General features: G+C 40.2%; 1 protein-coding gene across 1 annotated transcript in view; it reads right to left on the reverse strand.

Moving 5' to 3' along the window:
* LOC124968278 (biotinidase-like) overlaps positions 1–9,477 on the reverse strand; it is a 35,221-nt gene extending 25,744 nt beyond the window's left edge. Inside the window, 2 exon segments of the mRNA XM_047530545.1 lie at positions 8,946–9,054; positions 9,151–9,477. Coding sequence (XP_047386501.1) covers positions 8,946–9,054; positions 9,151–9,477 — 436 coding nt within the window.
* Positions 9,478–27,440: the final 17,963 nt, after the last annotated feature.

Below are 27,440 nucleotides of genomic sequence, written 5' to 3' on the forward strand. Positions count from 1 at the left end.
GTCCTTGAGAGAGCCCTTGCTCCAATTCCCATATTTGGTTTCTTTATTCTTATGAGCAGTAAAGACATGATAGACTAGCCTGGGACAGGAAAATGTTTGTCCTGTTTCCCCCACTGCTAGGGAGGAGGAGTAGGGAAGAAGGGGGAAAAAAATGCCAGTTTTAAAATATGTGGCCTGAGGCTAAGCAGCAAGGTTTATACTCAAAGCATACAAAGGACCCCATTACAGAAGTATAAATTTGGAGACCAATTGGACATTTTCTGGTAAAACTGATAATGAGCTTCGACCCAGATATCTCTACGGAGAAATTCTCACACATGTGCAAAAACAAGGAAACATGCAAGGATGTACAGCGTGCACTGGTTACAAACCAAAAAGTTTAAGAGGATTTAAATATCTGCTACGGCTTCAGCATGTTCCCCACAATGCATGTGTTGGAACCTAAATTCCTCACTGCAGCAGTGCGGGAGGTGGGGCCCAGTAAGGAGTGTCTGCTCGTGGGAGTAGAGACCCCATGAATGGATTCATCCTTTTCTCTCATGAGAGGGTTCACTATCTCAGGAGTTCTGGCTTCTTATCTTTTTTCCTCACATATCTGCTTGTTCTGTCATAAAACCCTCACCAGAAGCCAAGCAGATGTCAGCACCATACTCTTAAAACTTCCTAGCTTCAAAAACCATGAAGCAAAATAAACCTCTTTCCTTTATAAACTGTCCAGATTCAACTATTCAGTTACAGCAACAGAAGATAGATTAGGATAATATTCAGCATCTTAAATATGGATAATACAGGAATTATAAACATCAAATTCAAGACAGTGGTTAAGCTGCTGGGCATGGTGGCACACAACTGTAATCAGCCTAAGAGACTGAGACAGGAGGATCGCATGTTTGAGGCCAGCCTCAGCAACTTATTGAGGTCCCAAGGACTTAGTGCAATCTTGTCTCAAAATAAAAAATTAAAAAAGGGCTGGAATGCAGTGTCTGGGTTCAATCCCCAGTAAAGCCCCACCACCACCACCAAAAAAAAAAAAAAAAAAAAAGGGATAGCTGTTAACGCTATGGGTTAGAGAAGGAGATGCAATGGGGGAGAGACACACCAGAAGCTTATTGTATTTGTAATGCTGTGTTTCTTTTTTTTTTTTTTTTTTTTTTTGCGGTGCTGGGGATTGAACCCAGAGCCCTTTACCAGCTGAGCTATCTCCCCAGCCCCTGTAATGCTGTGTTTCTTAAGCTAGGTGCTGAGTGTATGGATGCATTAATCTCTGTTCCTTTCATTTGTCTAAAAGATGTCATAAATGTTAAATGTATGAAACAACAAATCACAGCTAAGCTCCAAAAAGGAACTCAAAGGTTATGATGAAAAGACAAGTTTATGGGCATAAGTACTTGATCATGAAGATGTCCTTCACCTGGCATTGTACCCTTTCACCTCCATCCCCTGGGAATCACTCAGGGTCTGCCCTAGGGAGGAGTCTTTGTTTTGCTGACACAGAGAATGGATGAAAAGCAAAACAACACAATAAGGTGCACCTTTTTTTCTTCAGTACTGGGGATTGAACCCACGGCCTCACCCATGCTAGGCAAGTGCTCTGCCACTGTACACCCCCAGTTCTTTTTAATTTTACTTTGAGATAGGGTCTGGCTAAGTTGCCCGGGCTAGCCTTGAACTTGTGATCCTACTGCCTCCGCATCCCCAGTAGCTGAGATTACAGGTGTGTGCCACCACAACCAGCAAAAAAGTACAACTTAAAAAGCTGAAGGGGGCTGGGGATATAGCTCAGTTGGTAGAGTGCAAGCACAAGGCCCTGGCTTCAAATCCCCAGCACTGCCAAAAAAAAAAAAAAAGCTGAAGGAAGGGGCCATAATGAATGTGAATGGCTGAACAGAAGAAACAAATGAAAACAGCAAACATTTCAACACTGGTGTACTGGTACCATGTTTCATATATGACATCTGTCTCCCCTCCCTGAGGGTCACTCTTGAGTGTGGACTTCTAGCCTAAAGAGAGAACATGATTTTTTTTTTTTTTTTTTTTTTTGACACTAGGGATTGAACCCATGGGTGCTTAACCACTGAACCACATCCCCAGTCTGGTTTTTTTTTTAAGTATTTTTTAGTTCTCAATGAATTTTTATTTTATTTATTTATTTATTTATATGGGGTACTGAGACTCAAACCCACATGCAAGGCAAGTGCTCTACCACTTTGCAACAACCCCAGCACCTCCTCCAGCCCATTTTTAGTTTTATTTTTAAATTTTGAGACAGTCTCACATAGTTGCTGAGGGCTTGCTAAATTGCTGAGTCTAGCCTTGAACTTGGGATCCTCCTGCCTCAGCCTCCTGAGCCACTGGGTTTATAGGTGTGTACCACCACACCTATCTATATCATGATTTCTAAGCCATTTGATAAGAATCTTTTATGTCCTCACAACATAACATACAGTTGCTGACATTTCCTGGTGCATTTCACACAAAATAAATGGCCTTGTCAGTGACATTTACTACTAATGTCAAACTATGCCAAATGTATGGTCAAAGGTGCAGCTCAATGGTAGAGCACTTGCCTAGCATGTGTAAAGCCCTGGGTTCCCTCCCTGGCACCTAAAGTGGGGATAAAAATCAAAACCATGCTAAATTTGCTTAAAAAACAAAAATACTTAATGGATGAAGCAAAGATAAACAGGGAAACAACATTCCTTCCGTCTTATTCCCATAATGCTCCCAGCTCCAGTCCTTGGTCTCACTGGTATTAAAATGCAGAGCAAAGGTTAAGGGCTTGCCAGTGCAGGCTAGGAGCAGAAATCCAACCTCTCTCTAGATCAGAGGGCACCTGGGAAAAACTCTTAGTGCCTGTCAACCGGTAAAAGGCACTGGGAGTTTTTATTATCCAGTTATTGTCCACTGTCACTGAAGCTCCTTTATAAAGTTGCTTTTCACAGGTTTTGCTTCAAGTCTATCCCTGAGCTTTCATACTTTGCAGTCCATAAATTTAATGAGAAGAAAACAAAGTCAGTTAAAACTGTTTTACTCAAAGAACCATTTTATTGCATTATGTCCTGCTGTGTCTGTTGATATATTTCCTACATCACATTTCCTACTGAATAGTTTCAAGTGTCACATTTTTTTAAAATATTTTTTTAATTGTAGGTAGACACCTTTATTTTTATTTATTTATTTTTATGTGGTCTGAGGATTGAACCCAGTGCCTCACACAGGCTAGGCAAGTGCTCCAACACTGAGCTACAACAACTAGCCCCTCAAGTGATACTTTTTTTTTTTTTTATTGTAAACAAATGGGATACATGTTGTTTCTCTGTTTGTACATGGCGTAAAGGCATACCATTTGTGTAATCATAAATTTACATAGGGTAATGTTGTTTGATTCATTCTGTTATTTTTTCCCCTTCCCCCCCACCCCTCCCACCCCTCTTTTCCCTCTATACAGTCCTTCCTTCCTCCATTCTTGCCCCCCTCCCTAACCCTAACTCTAAACCTAACACTAACCCCTCCCACCCCCCATTATGTGTCATCATCCACTTATTAACGATATCATGCATCCATTGGTTTTTTGAGATTGGCTTATCTCACTTACCATGATATTCTCCAGTTTCATCCATTTGCCTGCAAATGCCATAATTTTATCATTCTTTATGGCTGAGTAATATTCCATTGTATATATATACCACATTTTCTTTATCCATTCATCAATTGAAGGACATCTAGGTTGGTTCCACAATCTGGCTATTGTGAACTGAGCAGCTATGACCATTGATCAAGTGCTACTCTTAAAAACAGTGTGCCTCACAGATTTTCTTTTTCGTTGCTGGCTTTTTGTTTTCAAGATAGTCAATTTCAATTTTTTTATATTTCGGCCAATTTCATTCTCAGTCATTTTATAATGTTATCACAAATGACCCTAATTCATTTCTTCATTTGATAACCATACACTTGACTTCAAAATAATTTTTTTTTTTTTAATTTTTGGTACTAGGGATTGAACCCAGGGGCACTTAAGCACTGAGCCACATCCCCAGCCCTTTTGATTATTTAATTTTGAGACAGGGTTTTACTAAGTTGCTGAGTGTCTCACTAAATTTGTGGAAGTTGGCCTCAAACTTGTAATTCTCCTGCCTCAGGCTCCTGAGTCACTGGGATTACAGGCATGCGCTACCAAGCCTGGCACAGTTCACATCTTGATAAAAGAATGTTTGTCTGTAAGGACATTTCCCACAGGTTTGGCTAGTGTTATGCTTTAAAATAATCACAAGGATTCTTAGTGTCCTTGTTAGTTTACTGAAATTAAGATGTACTATCATAATTTGGTGGTCTAAGCAGTTAAGCTACAGTCTTCTGATAATATATTTTCTTTAGACACTATATTTACTACTCTTACTAAATTACTTGTTGCCTAGATGTTGTCTCCACCCAGATGGAAGAGAGGTGCCAAACAGCTACTTTTCATGATCTCAAATCTATAACCCCCAAATAATTAGCATGCAGGTTCTGAAGACTGGCTCTGCTTTTTGGAGAGGATGTTATCAATAATTTAGTCTTTGTAATATAAAGTCGATACTCCGCCTCCCAACCACCTGTCAATCTGCGCTCTGCCCGCCTCTTACATTACAGGAATTTCCCCACTTACGCTGCCGCCATTTTCCTGCTTCCCACGTTATGTCCTAACATGCTAGATAGCTATTGGTTCATCAGTCAGCTTGCAAGTATTCTCCTCTGCTATTGGTTCCTTCCAGCCCGCAAGGTTCCAATATCTGGGAGAAGCCACACGCCATCTCTCTCTTTTTTCCTTTCTTTTCACCCTGAGCGGACGTCTTAGTCGTCCGCATAATAAAGTCTCTTGCGTGAGACCTCGTGTCTGTGGTGCATTTTTCTGGGAGCTATTGGCTAGCCGAGTGAGCGGGCGGCAGTTCAGCGGGATCGCGTGGCGGGTCCCAAGCTGCCTTACAGTCTTTTCTTTAAAAAAAGAAAAAAAGTTAGGTTTATTCCTTCTTTAAAAAATAAGTATATTTTTAAAAATGAGACCAATAAATAAATAAACAAATCAATAAAAACAAATAAAACATCCCAGTCTACTGCCAAAAAAAGTAATAAAGAACATGGTTAATGCTTATGAAGTCCACACAAAGGGCCTTGGATAAATTCCAGATCCTGGGGTCTTTTAACTACAATTGGATTGAAAAGGAGTTGGTCCTGTTGATACTGCCGTTTAACCGGTGACGAGTTCGCTCCTTCTAATGTTGAAGATTGAACACTAGAGAAGCATGCCAAGGCAAGCATATTAAGCAGGTTTTATTTAAAGGTAATAATACAGACTTCTCCTGGGAAGGAAGAAGGGGGCCATGGCTGATGTTCTAAAGTCCCAAGAAGTGAGCACACCCTACATCTTTTATAGGTTAAGGTCTCTTGTTCTCCAGTTCTCTCCCCCCTTAACTCTCCTTCCTGCCTACTGACTAGGCCTGGTTTTGCAGTAAGTGAAAAACCATGGGCAGGGGGAGGGCCAAGGTGATTCAGGCAGGTAAGGGCCCAGGGGGCATTAATTAGCAGCTCCATGCTTGCAGTCCTTGATAAAGGCAGGAAAATTTGGTAATCAATGGGCTCCAGAGATCCTTGACATTCCATTCTTCCAGGGACAGTCTCCAACTTCCAGAGGCAGATGGCTTCATGGCTTCATTTCCTTGATTTGACGCGATTCCCTATTTCTACACTAACTGCCTGTCCTTAATTCTGGCTTCACTGCTAATCTTGGGGGGCAGGACTCACCACTCCTCTTGAATAATCAGAGGTCAGTGAATAGTGGAAGGCTGTACCCTAAACTGAAAGGGGTAAAGGTGAAAGCAAGAACTATCTCAATGACTTTTCTCTTTGCTAACTGGCAGTATCTAGTCAGGTAAGGAATTCTCCTGTTGCAAAACCACTTCATCTGAATTCTACGGAATTGTTTCTACTCAAAGTTCATTGCACTTCATAGGGTATTTCTGTTAGTGATTCTTTTGACAGGAAAGCAGACACAGGGTCCCACAAATTGACAACCGTCTATACAGCTTGTGCTGCCAATGTGAAACAAGTTCAGTCTTGAACTTGTAAGTCTACAGTAATCAACGGTATTGTGGTAGAGAAAAATGGGAACTTTAGCAGTTTAAGAGCTGACAGGTTGTGGTTTTGCATGCTGACACACAGCAGCTCTGCTTACTGACATGTAACCATAGAGGACTGCAGTGGCTAACAGGGACCTGTAAAAGATAACCGAAGTAGCAGAGCAGGAAACAAAGTAGCTGGGACAGAACAATTCCCCTTTAGCTTAGTGCAGTAAAAGTCTCTAAGGTGTATGAACTAAGAGTCCCTAGGCTGTTGACAAGTTTATACCCCTATAAGGAATATATAGAATGCACACTCCCACAGAATTGCACCAACTTCCTTGCCTTGATGTACCCCAAACTTGCTTATGTATAAAAGTAAAAGCCTTGCTATGCTCAGGGCTCAGACTTTGGGAATTATTCCTCTGGGCCATGGTGCCACTAATAAAGTATTGCTTCCAGATCTCGGTGTCCTGACCCTCATTTCCCACTACAGTATTACTTGGTAGTAGGTAATCATACATTTAATTACAAACTCCTGCCTCCAGCATGAGTATAGAGCAAATGGTTCTCACCAAATCAAAATCCGGTAGCAGCTTAAACACAAACACACACAGGCACATGCACACGGGTTGCCGTTGTAGCTCAGTGGTAGAGCACTTGCCTAGCATGTGTGAGGCACTGAGTTTGCTCCTCAGCACCACATAAAAAATAAATAAAGGTGGGGCTGGGGAGATAGCTCAGTTGGTAGAGTGCTTGCCTTGTAAGCACAAGGCCCTGAGTTCGATCCCCAGCACCCCAAAAAAAAAAAAAAAAAAGGTATTATGTCCAACTACACCTAAAAAATTAAAAGACAAATGCATACATACAAGTGCCTAACTTGTCCTAAGATGCTGATTCAGAAGTTCTGGGATAGGACCAAGCAACCATATTTTCAAAAAAGGTTTCTAAGTGATTCTGATGCAGAGAGGGTTGAGACTGCCATTCGGTGCTGATATAAATTATAGTACGTGATATAAGGATGGGGTTCATGTACCTCAGAGGTAGGAGGCACTGTGCCAAGGACTATTTGAGGTAAAAAAAGAACGTTTTGCATCTTTCTGGAATGTCAATTTTACTTGACAGATAAGCAGTTTAAAATATTCTTATTTTGGGTGGTAAATAGGTATACATAACTGTAAAACTCATCTGACATTTAATATCTTTAGATTTGTGTTTATTATACTTAATAAGAAAAAAAAGACACTTGTATGTTAAAAACGAGATTCTACTCTTGAACAGAATACAAAGTCTGCATTTACTCTTTAGATGAACTCTAGAGACTTCAAAAAAAAAAAAATCTCCCTCTTAGATGGGCCCCTTATCCAGGCAGGCAACCATTTCATTTTCCTCTGCTTGGGGTTGGTAGAAGGAGTGGAATAAAAAGGTCTGGAAGGCCTTTTGAAAGGACCTGGACTACAATTTGAAAATCTCCAGGTTTAGAAATCCTTTCACTTCCAGTGCTTCTCTTCATTTCACTACCCATGATTTGTTCCCCACTCTTATTGGCTCTTTGCCCTCTATTACTGACCTTTTTGTTTAACAATACTCCATGTTAGCATAAAAAGATTGGGCAGGATGCAAACCTCACAAGTCATCTCCGCTCTTCGTTCAGGGGGATGAAATGATGCCATGGACCCACTTTCCTGGTGGAAAATGAGCCACTGAACAAAGAAAAGGACGGGATTTATATAGGTTATTTTGAGGGGTGGTCTAGTGAACATATGTCAGTTTTGCTTAGTCAGGAATGTGTGCCTTTCAGTCGAGGTCAGTGGACAGTGCCTAAAAAGGATTTTGCTTTGGAGGAGACAACGCCTCCTACAGACTGTTTATTTTGAGGATGATAAAACATCCTCTTTGCCTGCAGCCAGCATCTGGAAAACATTCATCTTGGGAGATGAAAGCTGTCAATGCATGGCCTTCATTTTTACTCCCTTTTCTTATTCTCAGGCCTCATTATTTTGGGAATTTCTCATTCTCCATATCCATTACTCCAAAATATCAAAAAAAAAAAAAAATCCACTTTTTGACATGATTGTAGACTTTATGGTTTATTTGGGTTTAACTTTTAAGTGGCCCTAATTTTGTAAGCAGATTACTCATTTAATTTTGACATTTATTGATACCGAGGAAGCAATCTAATAAAGAAAACATAAGAAATCGCACACCACAAGTCGTCTTTCCTACTGTAAAGTGTTTTGAAAGGCTATGGGAATGAGGGACTGGTTGTAGGTAGGGATTTATCTAAGAATTGTGAAAAGCTGCATTTTCTGAATTGGAAACCGAGTATTGGAGGGTAATGGGTTAGCAGTAAGGGTTGAATTTCTCATGTCCCAAGGGTCAAAGAATGGGTAGGGGACAGCAGTACACTTTGAATCGTGGTCTGGGTCCCAGGGCTCTGGACTAGTTATTTTTTCTCCTGCTTGGAAGGTGGGTCACCTACAAAGCTGGTAGTATCTCTCTGCTTGCGGATTTAAGTATGCGCATTACTACAATTTACAGAGTGCAAAAGGCACAAGCTATGAAGCCAGAGTATTTAGCAGCATGTCAATACGACCCAAGGACCACTTGGCTCTTTGTTGGACGTGCTCAAGCCACCCGTGTGCCTGCAACCTTTGTGCAGCCCGCCCAAGCCCCCAGCGCCGCCTAGGCGGGCCGAGAGCGCGCGCTTGCGACACGCCCCCTTCTCGGGACAACAGGCCCGCCTTCGGCCCCACGTGCGCTTGCGCCACCCACCTTCCCCGGTGCAGAAGTTTCGGGACAGTGGAGAAGTGCCGGGCAAGGGGGAGAGGCTCCCGAGTTGCAGCTTCTTACCTGCCCTGGGTAGGCCGCGGCCTTCTGATGGCCCTGGCCTCTCCTCACATCGTAGGCGGCGAGTGGGGGAGCCGAGCAGGGGGCTCTTTACATCCTCACCCACAGCGGACTAGTTCAGCCCCGCCTTTTCCGTCCTACTATATAAAGTGGTTGGCTGCCCTGCTGTCCGTTAGGGGCGCAGTCCCGTAAGCAGCGTGCGGAGGACTCTGGGTTTGTTTTGCTGGGCGATGTCCGCTTGGCTGTGGGCTGCGACAGTGCCTTGAACTCTTAGGTGGAAAATGCCGGAAAGTAACTTCGCAAAGCCGAGCGACATTACCGCGGTGCAGGTGCTACGGTGGCCGCTGGGTACCCAGGCGATGTCTTGGAGACCGGAGAGCGTGGGGCAGTGTGGGCGGATGCGAAAGTGTGGGCGGGGCCGGGAGTTTATTCCTGGTTCTCCTGGATGCTGGATGTGGAATTCGTGTTTGGCGTTGTAGGCCTCCGGGTGACGGAAATCGCTGTTGCAGTCCAGGAGCTGGGGCGTCAGGTACATCGGGATGAGGAATTAGCAGGTGGTAAGGACTCAGGTAGCCGAGTGCATCATTGGAGATGCTATATAGTAGTAGTAGAAGCTGTTGATTGCAAACGCTCAGTGCTTACCACTCCTCTAGTGCTTTCCAAATGCATGGTAGGCCAGTGCTGTCCCGCTGAGCTATATACCCTTACCCCTACCTTTTACTCCTCCGAGTTGGAAGAATCTTCTGTTCTTTTTTCTGGAGTAGATGAAGCGATTGGTCTATTAATAGGAGCTATACTTTGCTGTTTTTCTGGAAGTGGGTTTACCTGCCACTGCTTTCTTCATACAGCAAACATTTACTGAATGTGTACTATATGCTAGACACTGTGCTCCATAACTGGTGGAAGAGGAATATAAAGAAGGAATGAGTTGTAGACTTGACCTTCAAGTTGATTAAATTCCGAGAAGGTAAAGGCAAGACAGGCAGGAAAAAACTTATCTAGTGTAATAACTCTCAGAATAGATGTACTTAATAAGGAACTATAGTCGTATAAAATGTGTGACTGATCTCTTTTGAGATTTGCTTGACTATGTGGATCATAGTGCCACTGACTGAGATTAGGAAATAAGAAAGAGCCAATCTGGAAGGGAAAGGTGATGAGTTCAATTTGGAATGTGAGTTTGAGATGCATGTGGGACATCCAGCACATATGCCCCCGTCAGGCAACCAAGACTTAAGTGCCTGAAATAAGGGAAGTGACAGGATGATTCAGAAAGAATATGACAACAGGATCAGAAGATATTCAGGAGCATGTTTGTGCTAAAGAGAAAGGTGTAGTTGGTTATGACTTGATTGTCTTTCATCAGATTCTTGGAGTAATCAAGACACAGTGATCATATGTGGCCAGCAAGCAGGCGGATTGTTGGAAAGTCAACTGTTACTAAGAGCTTGCTGTGTACAGGCACTATTCTGGGTGTTTTATGTATTACTGATTTCATCTTCACAGCAATGCTCTGAATTATGTTCACTTCATAGATGAGGAAGCCAATGTACAGAGTAACTTGCCAAAATTACACAGTAGAGCCTGATACAGTGGCACGCACCTGTAACCACAGCTACTCTGGAGATTGAGGCAGGAGGCTTGCAAGTTCAAGGCTAGCCTTGGCAATTTAGTGAACCCCTGTCTCAAAAAAAGGAAAAGGATGTAGCTCAGGGGTAAAGCACCCCTGGGTTCAATCCCCATTACCAAGAAAAAAAAGAGAGAGAGAGAAAGGTTTAAGCACAAGACAGGTATGGTGGTGCGTGCCTATAATCCCAGTACTGGGGAAATGGAGACAGAATGATTGCCATTGGAGGGCAGCCTAGGCAATTTAGGCAAATCCTGTCTCAATTTTTTTTAAAAAGCTGGTGATGTAGCTCAGTGTAGAGCACTTGTCTGGCATGCTTGAGGCTCTGGCTTTCATCTTCAGCAGCACAAAAAGAAAAGAAAGAATATTCAGGCATAAAGATGTACAATGCAGTACTCTTGATACCAAAAATTATCCAGCAGTTGCAAAAAACATTTAATTGTGGTATATGTGTTCAGCAAAATATGTAGCCTCTAAAAAATGTATTTAAGAACTTAATGACAGAGTAAAACATTTTTGATAAGTAAAAGTATATGAGACAGTATTCTATAAATTCATTTATAGAAAAAAATATTTGCATAGAAAAAAAGACTATGAAAAGGGGCCAGGGCATTAATAATTTTTTATAAGTTGGTATTATTATGGGATTGTTTTGGGGTTTTCTTTATACTTTTACTGATTTTTCCACATTATCTAAAGTGGACATGTTAATTTTCCTAGTGATAAAAACATAATAAACAAGTGAAATAAAATATGCAGTTTCTGTACTGTGGGAAACACTACCTACATAGTGACTCACAACCCTGTTTGCCCTATTTGGTTTGGTCCCATCTGTTTTGATGTTTGATGAGTCCTCTGCAGTTGCAATTTTCTCCCCACCTACCACATTTATTCTACTTAGTTCATCTTGTACATTAGTATTTACGTAGAGTGGTTTTTATTAATGTAGTTTAAAAGATCAGATTTACCCTTGAAGCTAATTTGCAAGGTCAATGTATAAATAAGTTCCAGACTATTTAGACTTTAGAAATACTTGCAGAATAATTCAAATAAGAAATATAAATATGCTTTTTTGTGTTATATCACAATATATATATTGTGTTTTCTTTTAAAATGGGTCTCTGCAATTGGAGAGCCTCAATTTTGGATTTTACATTTGGGGCTGCCTCCAACATACATATGTTAATTTGTACAGGTACTCGGAAGAGGTTTCAAATGAGAGCTATTTGTGGTTCATTGTTCTCCTTCTCAGCCATTATCAGCTCTGCTTTCTTCTTGGCTTTTGTAAGGATCCTTTTCTATTTTTACAAAAGTAGATTTTATAAGTTTTCTAACATAATTATCAGTACTAAAGTAAGCTGCCTTCTCAAGCCTTGAAAACATAATGTTCCACTTTACCTCCAACCAGAAAACCTTTCAAAATCAAGGTTCAAATAGTTTGAAAAGCACAGTTTGCCTCTGCTTCATGTTCAGATATATTTAAAGGTAGAGAAAAGATTTTTAAGTGGGATGGTAGATTAAAATGAAACATTCAGTGTTCTCCTCTTGATGACCAACAAATGCATCCCCAGCTAAATTATGCCTTCTTGCAAAAGCCATTTTCATTTATTCAAGGCCATCCTGGAAATGGAACTTCTGAGCAAATGAAATAATAATGGCATACTACGAATGGTTCTCAGAATGTGGTCCCTGTGCTACCAGCATCAGCATCACCTAGGAAATTTGTTAGGAATGCACATTTTCTGGACCCCCATCCCAGACTAATGAAATCAGAAAGTGAGGTGGACTCCTGCAATGTATGGTTTAATAAGCCCACTAGGTGATTCTGATACATGCTCAAATTTGAGAACCTCTGCTTTAGATAGGAATCCCTAATGTAATTCAGTAGAACCTTATTAGGTTAGATTTAAAACTAATTGATCATCTCAAATGGATTCCTGTGGGTATAATGGGACAATACCAGAATTCCATAAAGTAGATTTTTAAAATGAAGGAAAATGATGAGGTTCTCTCTACTATGACACTTATAGTTCTATGGATTTTTACTTTTTTTTTTTTTTTTTTTTTTTTAAGTACTAGGGATTGAACCAGGGCCTCAAGTATGCTAGGCCAGTACTCTACCACTGAGCTACATTCCCAGCCCTTTTTATTTTATTTATTTTACTTTACTTCACTTCTTGAGTATCACATCTTCTTTATTAAATGTTACGTATAACACAGTTCATTTATTCAGCCTTTACTGACTTCTTGGTATTTTTTGTTTGGTGTTTGATTTTTTTGGTGGTACTAGAGATTGAGGTACCAAGACCTTGTGCATACTGGACAAGTTCTCTACCACTGAGTTACATTCCCAACCCCTTAATTGTCTTGTTAAAGATTTTTAAGAATAAACATGATTTTTCTCTTTTTTAAGTTGACATCTGTGCAGAAGAATTGGGGAATAATGTAAAGCCTGCTATGACTTGCTAAGCGATGTAAATGCTGTTACTAAACAGGTAAGAATTTTTGCTTGGGCTTTTAGTTTATATGAACTGGTCTTTTAAGAAACAGTTCTTAAAATGTTACAGTCTTGTTTTGCTTGGTGACAAGTTTATTAATACCTATTTTAAACCAAATTATGAAGGGAAACTATTCTTAAATATAACCTTGGAACTTGGTAAGTCTTTTTATACATAGCTCATATTTATGTAAATTAAGTATTTTGGGAAGGCACTTGAAAATCCAATCATTCAGAATGCAAAAGGACTTACTAAATAGGATTTCACTGTCTGAAAAATTGTAATGCAACTTCCAAAGGAATTGAACTTACAACCCAAAAAATAGCTTACAGGCTGGAAATTCTTTTAGTTTTTTTTTCTTAAGTTAATAGTTTTTTACTCTTCCAAATTGTAATCAGTGACTTGTCTAGGTTCTTATATTTTGTATATAAAATATATGCCATTGTGATAAGAGATTTAAAATATTGTCACATATATCACTTGATTTTGGATATTTGTTGTAAGTACATAATATTAAGCCACATCTCTAGTCACATATGAAGTCACTCTGGAGCATTCAATCCATAGGTAGATATTTATCAGCCTTTCCATAAGGGTTCTTTGGAGGGGATGTTTTTCCTTAAGTGTCAAAGACTGAAGAGAACTTAAGAACTCTTACCTGTGAGATGTAGAGAAGCTGTCCTACGGGAATCCCAGCATCTGGCAGAAATCCACACTGACCCAAACAAAAGCTTACCATCTTACTCATGTATCAGTTTTCTACCTAAAGGAAAAGCAAAGGGTATGAGCATTGCAAAGGGTAGAATAGCGTAGTAAGCAGTGTGTTCTTTAAGAAGAGATTCTTATATTAATGTGATTAAACTTATTTTCAAAAAGGAAAGAAAACTTTTGTGGTTTTTTAGCTTTTAGAACAATTTGACAAGACACCATGGCAGTATCCTGCAGAAAACAAGTGATAGAAAACTCCAAGGGAAAACAGAGCAGCGAGGCTGCATGGAAGGTATCCTCGGACCCTGTGAAACTCAAGAGCACTTCAGGTTCATGGCTCACTTAGTCTGTGATATGTGTGTTCCTAGAAGTCACCCTGCTGGGCTGGGGCTGTAGCTCAGAGGCAGAGTGTTTGCCTAGCACATGTGAAGCACTGGGTTTGATCCTTAGCATCACATAAAAATAAACGAATAAAATAAAGGCATGCTGTTCATCTACAACTAAAAAAAATTTTAAAAAAAAGAAAAGAAAAGAAAAAAGAAAAAGAAATCACCATGCTGTGCAGAGTCATACAATAAAAACCACAAAGAGGTAATGCCCGGGCCGGGTGGGACTGTTGCTGCTAAAGCCCCAGCTGGTTTTCTTTGAGCACCAGAAGGCATATGGCTAAACAAAGGTATTTACCTTGCTATTTTTGTCTCCATTCAGGAACTGCAGAATAGTGAATATAGTCCACTTTTACTCTTCAGCATGTGGGGGAAGAACTAGATTTTCAGACTGTCTTCTGTAATCCTAATATTTTAATTTTAAATTTAGTACCATATTTCAGATGACAATACTCAAGGATAAAACTTTCACTTTTTCTAAGGCACTTGTTTTCCTAAGAGTACTCAGATAAGATTATTTAGTTTTGTTTAATCCAGCGTTTCCAGCAATCTTTACCGTAGGGCTTCTTGTTATCTCTAATATGCTAGTTATGCATTGTGGATTTCCAGGAAGAGAGATATTCCCTAGCTTATTTGATTATGCCCCAAATTGGGACTGTGGAATAAGTCCCCTTCCCCATCCTCCTAGAATTGTTCACAGATCAGTTAGCTTCTCAGGGTGGCCATGATACAGCCATTTGGGAATCTTGTAGCTTATAGATAGGAATTTAGTTTCTTCCTATTTAGTTTGATAGTAGCTTACTGAAATTGGTTATTTTCATTGTATCTCAATCTAATTTAGAGTATTTTCCTCTTTTATTAGCTTCCCCAAGAACAACTGTCCTTGCCAAGCATGGTGACAAATGCCAGTAATCCCAGCAACTGTGGAGGCTGAGGCAGAAGTTTCATAAGGTCAGTGCTGGCCTTAGCAATTTAGCAAGGACCTAAGCAATTTAGCAGGATCCTGTTTTCAAAATTAAAAATAAAAAGGGCTGGGGATGTGGCTCAGTGGTAAAGAACACCTGGGTTCAATCCTCAGTACCAACAACTGCCTAGGATTTGGGGTTTATCAAAGGTAAGACTTCCAAGAAAGAAATTATAGCATTTTTAAATTTGAAACTACAATAATGCAGATTAAGGAAACATTTGAAAACTACACAGTTAGTGTAAAAGAATATATTTCATAACGTATTCTGAGATGAGGTTTTGTAGAGATTTCACACTTGATATATCCCTTGGTGTTCGTGTGATAATTTGTATACTCAGTTTTCTAAGGGAATTTAACCCAGAGGCACTTTATCACTGAGCCACATTCCTAGCCCTTTTTTTTTTTTTTTTTTTTTTTTTAACTTTTTATTTAGAGACAGGATCTCACTGAGTTGTGAGACTGTTCCTCAAACTTGCAATCCTCCTGCTTCGGCCTCCCAGATCACTGGGATAACAGGCATGCATCATCATGTCTGGCTAAAAATTTTATGTTAAAAAAGAGGTTATCTTTACATTTCTTTGTTTTTCTATGTTCCATGTAAATATGACAAAAAGTTTTGTGCTAATCCCACCCTCTGTGACATGCCTCTGGATTTTATTTTAGTTCTTTTCCTCAAAAGCCTTGATGCCCATGCCTTTGGAGCAATAGGAATTGGTTTGGGATTTGTTATTACCATTACTACAGTGACTAAAGATAGAAACCAAGGGCTTCTGGGAAAAGGGAGACCATGCATTTGAGTTTTCTGGACTGAAACTGGAAACCATCTACAGGGTAAAACAGTCCTGAACCACAGCATTTCCTTCTTTGAAGTGTGAAAAATTATGAGACCCACTTGCCTAACAGTTACCAAGTGTTCCCCATGTGCCAGGCACCAGGGGCATAGCACTGCACTGTGTGCTGAGGATCTCAGAATAAATAACCCAGGCTCTTTCTCTTCCAGAATAGTGTGTTCATGGCTTCTTCACTGCATACTAAAAACTTGCAAAGTATGGAAAGTTGTTTTGAGGTCACTGAAAAAAAAATTAGGACTAAAAGAAGCTTTTTTTCACTCTTTTTGTGTGAATGTGTGTCTGTCTGTCTTTGGGTCTTTGTGTGGTGCTGGGGATCAAGCCCAGGGCATGCTAGATAAGCGCTCTACCACTGAGCTACATCCCCAAGCTCAAGAAGCTTGTTTTCTGCTGGGAGATAGGGGAGCCCCGTGGCTAAGAGCACAGCCTTTGGGCCAGGTGGCCCAACTGAAAAAACTGACTTGAGAATGATTTGAAAAAATAAAGTGTCACATAAGCAAGAAGCTTACTAAATGAACATAATATCACTAAATTTAAAATGTTGATCTGTAAGATCTTGTTTTAGTGCATGATCATTTTAGGGCTTATTGTCAAGCTACAAATAATGCTCAGTTTTTCTCTTTACAAAAATAAAATCTCATGTGGGCCACAGTGGTGCTCGCCTATATTCCCAGCAACTCAGGAGGCTGAAACAGGAAGACTGCAAGTTCAAAGCCAGCCTCAGCAATTTTGCGAGGTCCTAAGCAACTTAGCAAGATCCTGTCTCAAAATAAAAAATATAAACTGGGTACAGTGGCACACACCTGTAATCCCAGCGGCTCAGGAGGCTGAGGCAGGAGCATCAAGAGTTCAAAGCCAGCCTCAGCAAAACCAAGGCACTACGCAACTCAAAGAGACCCTGTCTCTAAATAAAATATTTAAAAAGGGCTGGGGATGTGGCTTAGTGTATAGCACCCCTGGGTTCACTTCCTGGTACCAAATAAATAAATATATAAATAATCTCAACATATGTCTGATTTCTATTGAATGCTTTCACCCAAGACGTTAGATCACTAAATTATACCACTCATTTTGATCATGGTTGGTGTTTCTTGGGGACTATCTTTACTTTTTATAAGGCCTAACCCCCCACAAGCAGCTGCAAAAGCCTTGGAACCACACCTCAGCAATATGACGCATATCCTGCTTCTCTTCTGGAGTATCAGTTTCCCACGGGCACAGCCCCGCACCCAATCACTCTCCACCGCCCTGTCTCAATCCCCTAGTGACAAAGCTTGCCCAATTACCTACCCCCATCCCATACCCTGGCCTATGAGACTTCTCTCCACTCTATAAAAGTGTGCACTTTCTCTGAATAAAGTGGAACTTCTCCGGTGGACGGACAGTTGGTGTGGCCTCATTCTTTCAACTTTTAGGAAATATATCCTGAAGTGCTTAACAGTAAAGTATCACAGCAAGGCCCTAAGCAGTTTACTTTCAAGTGGTTAAAAAAATGTAGAGAGAGAGCTAAAGCCTTGTTACCATCTGGTGGATCCAGCTGAAGGATACTGTATGTTCCTTCGACACTCCTATAGGATTGAAATTTATTCAAATGAGGGCAATATTTCACTCAATACAAACACCTCTGCCCAACATGCTTTTCATCATTCTTTACACTACTAATCATTACTATGTGCACTTTGCATGACAAGCATCACAATAGCCCATGTGTCACAAACAGATGCTTATATTTAGTTGTGATGTCCTAGTGCAGGGATTCCTACATGGTGGATTATGACATAACTGGAAAAGTAGGACTGCACTTTTCTGGGAAGATACTTTTTCATTTTTCTCTTATTTTCAAAGGAGTCTATGACCCCAATTTAAGAACCATCATCCTAAAAGGACACAATTCCTTAGGCCACAGTTCCACTTTAATTAAGATGACACAAAATCAGTGTGGATGTCAAATCTTGTATAATCATAGATAATGAAAACCACAAATATTTCCTACTTTTTACTTTGGGAAACTTCGGAGTGACTTGGCTGGGTGTGATGGTGCATACCCATAATCCCAGTGATGCTGGAGCCTGAAGCAGGAGGATCACAAGTTCAAGGTCAGCCTCAGCAATTTAGCAAGACCCTAAGCAACTTAGTGAGACACTGTCTCAAAATGAAAAGGGCTGGAGATATGGCTCAGTGGTGGAGCACCCCTGGGTTCAGTCCCCAGTACCAAAAGTAGACTAACATTGCAGTTTCTTCTTGTCACCTCTTCTGTAAAAGTATACCGACTGATGAGACATGCAATCTCATATAAGAGTGACTCCTGATGGCTTCTAGCATAAAATATGACTCTATTAAAGAACTTCAAAGCAGTATCATCCCCATTACCACACTCCACAGGACCAGGAGACATCATACGTGCTTCTCTAATTCTCACTGCCACTCTCGAAGAGTGAGGTAGTGAGATGAGGAAACTCTCAGAGAATTTAAGCAGATCATCTGAGGCCACAACAGTTGTTCCCAGCAAAGACCTGAAATCTGGCCCTCTCTCCTGCAGTCCAGTGTTTATTCAAATACATTACATTCTGTCATAACTTCACCCAACTCTCAGTCATGACATTTCTAATTTATTTTTCTTGTGAAGGACTTTAACCTATGTACAGCTTAGCATAGGTGCCTTCAAATGTTTACACTAATCCTTCTATTTATTTCTAAACTACCAAAATATACTTTTTTAACAGTGGCCCACTTTATGCTTTGAATATAGCCCTTGTTGTTCAGTGCAATTTATTTTTAATATGGATGTTTCTTTCTCTTCCTCTCTCCCTGCTCCTCCCTAATTTCAGGAGACACAGGATTACCTTTTTACCCATTTTAGGTAGATTTGTGTGTCCTTGAGCATACCCACTGTAGGAAGGAAGTAATCCAGTTTTTGGGGATGGTACCAGAAGATCTCAGAAATGACTCTCCCAAATTAACAAGTGAATTACAATTCCAACAGAGAATATGTGGAATGTAGCCTTTAAATCACCTCTTTAAAAACCCTCTGTTCCTGCTGATGGGCAGAATTTCAGCCTCTGGGACAGGAGTCCCTGTGTTTCTCCTTTGCTAGCAAAGCAAAACTTTTTTCCTTTTTCTCAAAACCATGTCCTCATTATTAGATTGGCATTGGGGACAAGGACCGAACTTTCAGTAACACTTCCATTCTCTAAACTTAAACCTTAAAATCACCTCTTCCGAGAAGAACCTTCTGAGCCCCTCATTCTGTCACTGCCATGATGCAATAAAGCACTACTTAAAGCCCAAAATTTTGTTCAGATTGTAGCTTTGCCAACTATTAACTGTGTAACATTAAGTCACAAAACCTCTCAAATGCATCCATCAGTAAAATGGGTTTCAAGTGTCAGTCTGCTACCAAATATAACCTGCAGAAGTTGTATTTTGTCAGCTGCATTTTTTCTTAACCCAATTTAATGCCTTTAGATAAGGCACTCACCCTACTGACTGCCATAGGCCCCACAACTCTCATTGTACACAGATCATTCTAGTTCATTGATTTCTATTACCTGTCTGCACCTGCATGCCATTACATTTCCAATCACTGAGTCAAACCATCTCTTGAACTTTTCATGGAGCTGAGCGTGGTGGTACACGCCTGTAATCACAGCAAATTCCAGAGGCTGAGGCAGAAGGATCACAGGTTCGAGGCCAACCTCAGCAACTTAATGAGACCCTGTCTCAAAAAATAAAAAGAGCTGGGGATGTGCCTCAGTGGTTAAACAGCCCTGGGTTTTAAATCCCTGGTACAAAAAAAAAAAAAAAAAGGAAAAACTGATGCACAGACCAAGAAACCAAGAAGTATGGTGTTGATTTCCAGCAAAGTTCTGCACCTGATTATTAAACTCAAGCAAATGAGGTGCATACCAAGAGCTGGTGTTGGTTCACTGTGAATAATCACATCACAGTTATTGAAAGGACCTGCACAAAGTCCAAGCACCATGCCACACACCAGAATCTCACAAAAGAGATTTATTGTCAGTAGCACACAGGTCAGCCAACCAGGCTGTTCCCCCCCGGGGAGAGCAGTTTTATAGCCTGCAATAGGAATTCTTCCTAGGTGTTTCATCATGGCCTGGGGTGGGGTTGACCTCTATGTTTTACAGGAAGCTAAGGGGCATTGCCTCCAGGATCAAAATTTAGGAGCCCCATAGATAAAATGGCTTCTGACCTAAAATGGCCGATCTGATGCCAACATTCCTCCCTTTTTGTTTTTATAGATACGAGGGGTGGGACAATGGTCTTTCTTCTGTAGCTTCTTCCTGCTGGTTAGGGGCGAAGAGTCTCATTCCTGTAAAAAGGAGATCAGGGAGGACTTTAGGTGGGAGCAGAGTTCGTGGAGCAAGAGGTGTCAATAGTGAGTCCTATGCCTTGGCTTTGGCTGTCAGGGGTTGGCAGTCTTAAAGGGAAAGTGGTTGGTTGATCAATTGGTGAACTTGTGTATCTGATCTTGTAGGAACTTTATAGGCAATTTAGTAAGCATGGTCCTGTTTAAGAAGATCTGTAGGCCTTAAACGAACCAGAAATTTCTGACTCTGGCAGTTTCTCTTGATAGTTATCAGGCACTTCTGCCTAAGAATCTCTTTTGTAGCCTCCAATCTTACTTATTCTTGGGGCTAATACAAGTGTACATCTTAAGTTATATTTAACTATTGTTTCTTCTTTTAATGCCCAGGAATATTTTGGTTTTAACTGTTTTGTTAGGTGTTCAAGATCAAGCTGGTCAAATTGACCTTGTTCTTATGTGCTGTTAAGAGTCAGCTGAGTGCCCACAGGGGTTACTCATGGAGAACTTGAGAGCAGCATCTTAGCTCCTTTAGTGCCATTTGCTAGATAGGGTCTCTTGATGAGGTGGTTGCCTTTGGAAGCATCAGGGATGTCTCCCTTTTTCAATGACCCTCTTCTTTACAGCAGGTGCAGTGATTGGCTTTCGGTTCTCCAGTGGTCTTATTAATCTCCCTGATCAGGAGGTCATGTGGCCCAGTGTTGCAAAGCTCCTTAGAGAAGTTCTCCCATTCCCTGGATTCAGGCTGACTCAGAAGGCAAGAGTCAAATACTGGTTTTCTTGGCCCTTTTGTGTTAATCTTGATTTTAAACTTGTTCTTAAACATCCAGCAAGGCAGTCTTACCAGTCTTAAAGTAAGAGTACTGGGCTTTAACTTTAATGTCTATAACCTTACAATCATTTTACCCTTTTATTTTACTGGGATCTGTATTAGTTCTGGAAGTTACTGTTAGGGTCCAATATTGACTGGTCCCCGATACTGACTAATCCCCAGAGAGTCAAAGTGCACACATGGTAATGCAAGACACACAATGAGGTTTTATTGCAAGCTCGAGCCTGGACCACAACCAGCCTCTCAGATCATTGCAATGGCTGAGTGGGGAGCAGCCCCGAGGGGTGAGAAAGCCCTCTATTTAAGAGATTTCCAAGCATTCACACACAAAGACCTGTACGTTATTGGTTAACATTTGAACAGCTAAACATTAGTCCTCCTCTGGTTGGGTCCTGCCAATCTATTTGATTCTCATTGATCGGCCGGGTATTTGAAGCGCGGTCCTTGTGCATGCTAGGCGAGCACTCTCCAAAGGGAGCTATTTCTTCAGCTCCCAAACCCTAATTTTTAAGACTAATTGTTCTAAAGAATAAAACTTAACTGACACAATGTTAAGAGTAATTAGTGTTTTTTTTAAAATTTTTTTTTATATTTATTTATTTTTTTTAATTGTATACAAATGGGATACATGTTGTTTCTCTATTTGTATATAGAGTCAAGGCATACCATTTGTGTAATCATACGATTACATAGGGCAATGATGTTTATTTTTTTTTCCCTTCCCCCCCACCCCTCCCACCCCTCTTTTCCTTCTATACAGTCCTTCTTTCTTTCATTCTTACCGCTCTCCTTATCCCTAACCCTAAACCTAACCCTAAACCTAATGCTAACCCCTCCCACCCCCCATTATATGTCCTCATCCGCTTATCAGCGAGATCATTCGTCCTTTAGTTTTTTGAGATTGGCTTATCTCACTTAGCATGATATTCTCCAATTTCGTCCATTTGCCTACAAATGCCATAATTTTATCATTCTTCATTGCGGAGTAATATTCCACTGTATAAATATGCCACAGTTTCTTTATCCATTCATCAACTGAAGGACATCTAGGTTGGTTCCACAATCTGGCTATGGTGAATTGAGCAGCAATGAACATTGATGTGGCTGTATCTCTGTAGTATGCTGATTTTAAGTCCTTTGGGTATAGGCCAAGGAGTGGGATAGCTGGGTCAAATGGTGTTTCCATTCCAAGCTTTCTGAGGAATCTCCACACTGCTTTCCAGAGTGGCTGCACTAATTTGCAACCCACCAGCAATGTATGAGTGTTCCTTTTTCACCACATCCTCGCCAACACCTATTGTTGCTTGTATTCTTGATAATCACCATTCTAATTGGGGTGAGATGAAATCTTAGGGTAGTTTTGATTTGCATTTCCCTTATTACTAGGGATGTTGAACATTTCTTCATATATCTGTTGATTAGTTGTACATCTTCTTCTGTGAAGTGTCTGTTCATTTCCTTAGACCATTTGTTGATTGGATTATTTGTATTCTTCGTGTAGAGTTTTTTGAGTTCTTTATAGATTCTGGAAATTAGCGCTCTATCTGAGGTATGGTTGGCAAAGATATTCTCCCACTCTGTAGGCTCTCTCTTCACATTGCTGATAGTTTCCTTTGCTGAGAGAAAGCTTTTTAGTTTGAATCTATCCCAGTTGTTGATTCTTGCTTTTATTTCTTGTGCTATGGGAGTCCTGTTAAGGAAGTCTGATCCTAAGCCAACAAGTTGAAGATTTGGACCTACTTTTTCTTCTATAAGATGCAGGGTCTCTGGTCTGATTCCGAGGTCCTTGATCCATTTTGAGTTGAGTTTTGTGTAGGGTGAGAGATAGGGGTTTAATTTCATTCTATTGCATATGGTTTTCTAGTTTTCTCAGCACCATTTGTTGAAGAGACTATCTTTCCTCCATTGCATATTTTTGGAACCTTTGTCTAGTATGAGAAAATTGTATTTATTTGGGTTTGTGTCCATGTCCTCTATTCTGTACCATTGATCTACCTGTCTATTTTGGTACCAATACCATGCCATTTTTGTTACTATTGCTTTGTAGTAGAGTTGAAGATCTGGTATTGCAATACCCCCTGCTTCGCTCTTGCTACTGAGGATTGCTTTAGCTATTCTAGGTTTTTTATTCTTCCAGATGAATTTCATAATTGCTTGCTCTATTTCTGCAAAGTACATCATTGGGATTTTAATTGGAATTGCATTGAATCTGTATAGCACTTTAGGTAGTATAGCCATTTTGACAATATTAATTCTGCCTATCCAAGAACATGGGAGATCTTTCCATTTTCTAAGGTTTTCTTGAATTTCTTTCTTTAGTGTTCTGTAGTTCTCATTGTAGAGGTCTTTCACCTCTTTTGTGAGATTGATTCCCAAGTATTTTATTTTTTTTTGAGGCTACTGTGAATGGGGTAGTTTTCCTAATTTCTCTTTCTGAAGATTCATCACTTATGTATAAAAATGCACTGGATTTATGAGCATTGATCTTGTAACCTGCTACTTTACTGAATTCACTTATGAGTTCTAAAGTTTTCTGGTGGAATTTCCAGGTTCCTCTAAATATATAATCATGTCATCAGCAAATAGGGATAGTTTGAGTTCTTCTTTTCCTATTCGTATCCCTTTAATTTCTTTGGTTTGTCTGATTGCTCTGGCTAGAGTCTCAAGGACAATGTTGAATAGAAGCGGTGAAAGAGGGCATCCCTGCCTTGTTCCAGTTTTTAGGGGGAACGCTTTCAGTTTGTCACCATTTAGAATGATATTAGCCATGGGCTTAGCGTAGATTGCCTTTATAATGTTAAGGAATGGTCCCACTACCCCAATTTTTTCTAGTGTTTTGAGCATGAAGGGATGCTGTATTTTATCGAATGCTTTTTCTGCGTCTATTGAAATAATCATGTGATTCTTAACTTTAAGTCTGTTGATATGGTGAATGACATTTATTGATTTCCGAATGTTGAACCAACCTTGCATCCCTGGGATAAAACCCACTTGATCGTGGTACACTATCTTTTTAATATATATTTGTATGCGATTTGCTAAAATTTTGTTGAGAATTTTTGCGTCGATGTTCATTAAGGATATTGGTCTGAAATTTTCTTTTCTCGATGTGTCTCTGTCTGGTTTAGGTATCAGGGTGATATTGGCTTCATAGAACGAGTTTGGGAGGGTTCCCTCCTCTTCTATTTCATGAGGAGTACTGGAATGAGCTCTTCTTTAAAGGTTTTGTAGAACTCGGCTGAGAACCCATCTGGTCCTGGACTTTTCTTTGTTGGTAGGCTTTTGATGACCTCTTCTATTTCATTGCTTGAAATTGGTTTATTTAAGTTGTGTATGTCCTCCTCGTTCAGTTTAGGTAATTCATATGTCTCTAGAAATTTGTTGATGTCTTTGAGGCTTTCTGTTTTGTTGGAGTATAGATTTTCGAAATAGCTTCTAATTATGTTTTGTATTTCACTCGTGTCTGTTGTGATGTTTTTCTTGTTCATTCCGAATTTTAGTAATTTGAGTTTTCTCCCTCTTTCTCTTTGTTAGTGTGGCTAAGGGTTTATCAATTTTATTATTTTTTCAAAGAACCAACTATTTATTTTGTTAATTTTTCCAATTGTTTCTTTTGTTTCAATTTCGTTGATTTCGGCTCTGATTTTAACTATTTCCTGTCTTCTACTACTTTTGGTATTGGTCTGCTCTTCTTTTTCTAGCGCTTTGAGCTGTAGTGTTAAGTCGTTTATTTGTTGATTTCTACTTCTTTTTTTTGAATGCACCCCATGAAATAAATCTTCCTCTAAGTACTGCTTTCATAGTGTCCCAGAGATTTTGATATGATGTGTCTTTGTTCTCGTTTACTTCTAAGAATTTTTTTATTTCCCTCCTGATGTCTTCTGTTATCCATTCATCATATAATAGTGTATTATTTAATCTCCAGGTATTGGAGAAGTTTCTGTTTTTTATTCTGTCATTTATTTCTAATTTCAATCCATTATGATCTGATAGAGTACAAGGTAGTATCTCTATTTTCTTGTATTTGCTAACAGTAGCTTTGTGGCATAAAATATGGTCTATTTTAGAGAAGGATCCATGTGCTGCTGAGAAGAAAGTGTATTCGTTCTTTGTTGGATGGTATATTCTATATATGTCCGTTAAGTCTAAATTGTTGATTGTGTTGTTGAGATCTATAGTTTCTTTATTCAATTTTTGTTTGGACGATCTATCCAGTGGTGAGAGAGGTGTGTTAAAATCACCTAGTATTATTGTGTTGTGGTCTATTTGATTTCTGGAATTGAGAAGGATTTGTTTGACGTACGTGGATGAGCCAATGTTCGGGCATAGATATTTATGATTGTTAAGTCTTGCTGATTTATGCTTCCCTTAAGCAGCATGTAATGTCCTTCTTTATCCCTTCTGACTAGTTTGGTTTGAAGTCCACATTATCTGAAATGAGGATGGATACTCCAGCTTTTTTGCTGTGTCCGTGTGCATGGTATGTTTTTCCCCATCCTTTCACCTTTAGTCTATGGGTGTCTCTTTCTATGAGATGAGTCTCTTGCAGGCAGCATATTGTTGGATTTTTCTTTTTAATCCAATCTGCCAGTCTGTGTCTTTTGATTGATGAATTCAGGCCATTGACATTCAGGGTTATTATTGTGATATGATTTGTATTCCCAGTCAATTGACTCATATTTGTTTTTGACATGATTTGGTTTCTCCTTTATTTGGCTATTCCTTTAGGCTAGTTCCTCCTGTTGCTGATTTGCATCGTTGTTTTTCATCTCTTCCTCATGGAATATTTTGCTGAGAATGTTCTGTAATGCTGGCTTTCTTTTTGTAAATTCCTTTAGCTTTGTTTATCATGGAAGGATCTTATTTCATCGTCAAATTTGAAGGTAAGTTTTGCTTGGTATAAGATTCTTGGTTGGCATCCGTTTTCTTTCAGGCTTGGTATATGTTGTTCCAGGCCCTTCTAGCTTTTAGGGTCTGGATTGAAAAATCTGCTGATATCCATATTGGTTTCCCCCTGAATGTAATTTGGTTCTTTTCTCTCACAGCCTTTAAAATTCTGTCTTTATTTGTATGTTAGGTATTTTCATAATAATGTGCTTTGGTGTGGGTCTGTTGTAATTTTGTATGTTTGGAGTTCTATAAGCCTCTTGTACTTGGTTTTCCATTTCATTCTTCAGATTTGGGAAATTTTCTGTTATTATTTCATTGAATAGATTGTTCATTCCTTTGGTTTGTTTCTCTAAGCCTTCCTCAATCCCAATAATTCTTAAATTTGGCCTTTTCGTGATATCCCATAATTCTTGTAGATTCTGTTCATGATTTCTTACCATCTTTTCTGTTTGGCCAACTTTGCTTTCAAGGTTAAATAATTTGTCTTCAATGTCTGAGGTTCTGTCTTCCAGGTGTTCTATCCTATTGGTTATGCTTTCTATGGAGTTTTTAACTTGGTTTATTGTTCCTTCATTTCAAGTATTTCAGTTTGTTTTTTTTTCAGTATCTCTAACTCTTTATTGAAATGATCTCTTGCTTCCCGTATTTGGTCTTTTAACTGTTGATTGGTGCGATCATTTAATGCCTGCATTTGCTCTTTCATCTCCTCCTTCAATGCCTGCATTTGCTCTTTCATCTCCTCATTAGCTTCCCTGATCGTTTTAATTACGTACATTCTGAACTCCCTTTCTGACATTTCTTCTGCTGTGCTGTCATTGGGTTTTATTGATGTAGTATCTAGGTTTGTTTGGGACATTTTCTTCCCTTGTTTTCTCATATTGGTCAGCTGTCAGTGGGACCCTGAGATATTGCAGTTTTCCGCTATTGGCTTAGAGTGTCCCGGTAGATTTCCAGTGTATCACCTCCCAGCCTTCAGTAGCCTGATGTCTTGGAGGAATCTGATAAAGCAGCGCATCTGAAGAAAACTGCCCCTAGCCCCCTACTGGTTCCACGGTTTGGAACTGGTTCTGTGCGGAAATGCTCTCACTGTGGGCCTGCACCGTGCAGCTGGCCGTGTGGGAGGAGCCCACTGCCGGAGTGTGGAAGGCTACCTTGGGAAGACTCTAGCTGCCCTGCCTGGCTCCGATAAGCCACCTCTATCTGGGCCTGCCACCCGGGCCGAGTTTACCCAGTGGGCAGACTCACCTGTGGCTCTATTTCAGTCTGAGTCTCTCAATGCCTCCCCTTCTTAACTCCTGGGGTCTGGAGCGACTGGGGGTGCAGTCTCCCTCTAGGCCGCCATCTTGGATCGCCCCGTGAAGAGAGCCTGCAGCCGGAGTGGGCAGAGTCGCCTGAAGAGGTCTCTGGCTGCCCTGCCC

Source organism: Sciurus carolinensis, chromosome 17 (genome assembly GCF_902686445.1).
Source record: "Sciurus carolinensis chromosome 17, mSciCar1.2, whole genome shotgun sequence".
NCBI lineage: Eukaryota > Metazoa > Chordata > Mammalia > Rodentia > Sciuridae > Sciurus > Sciurus carolinensis.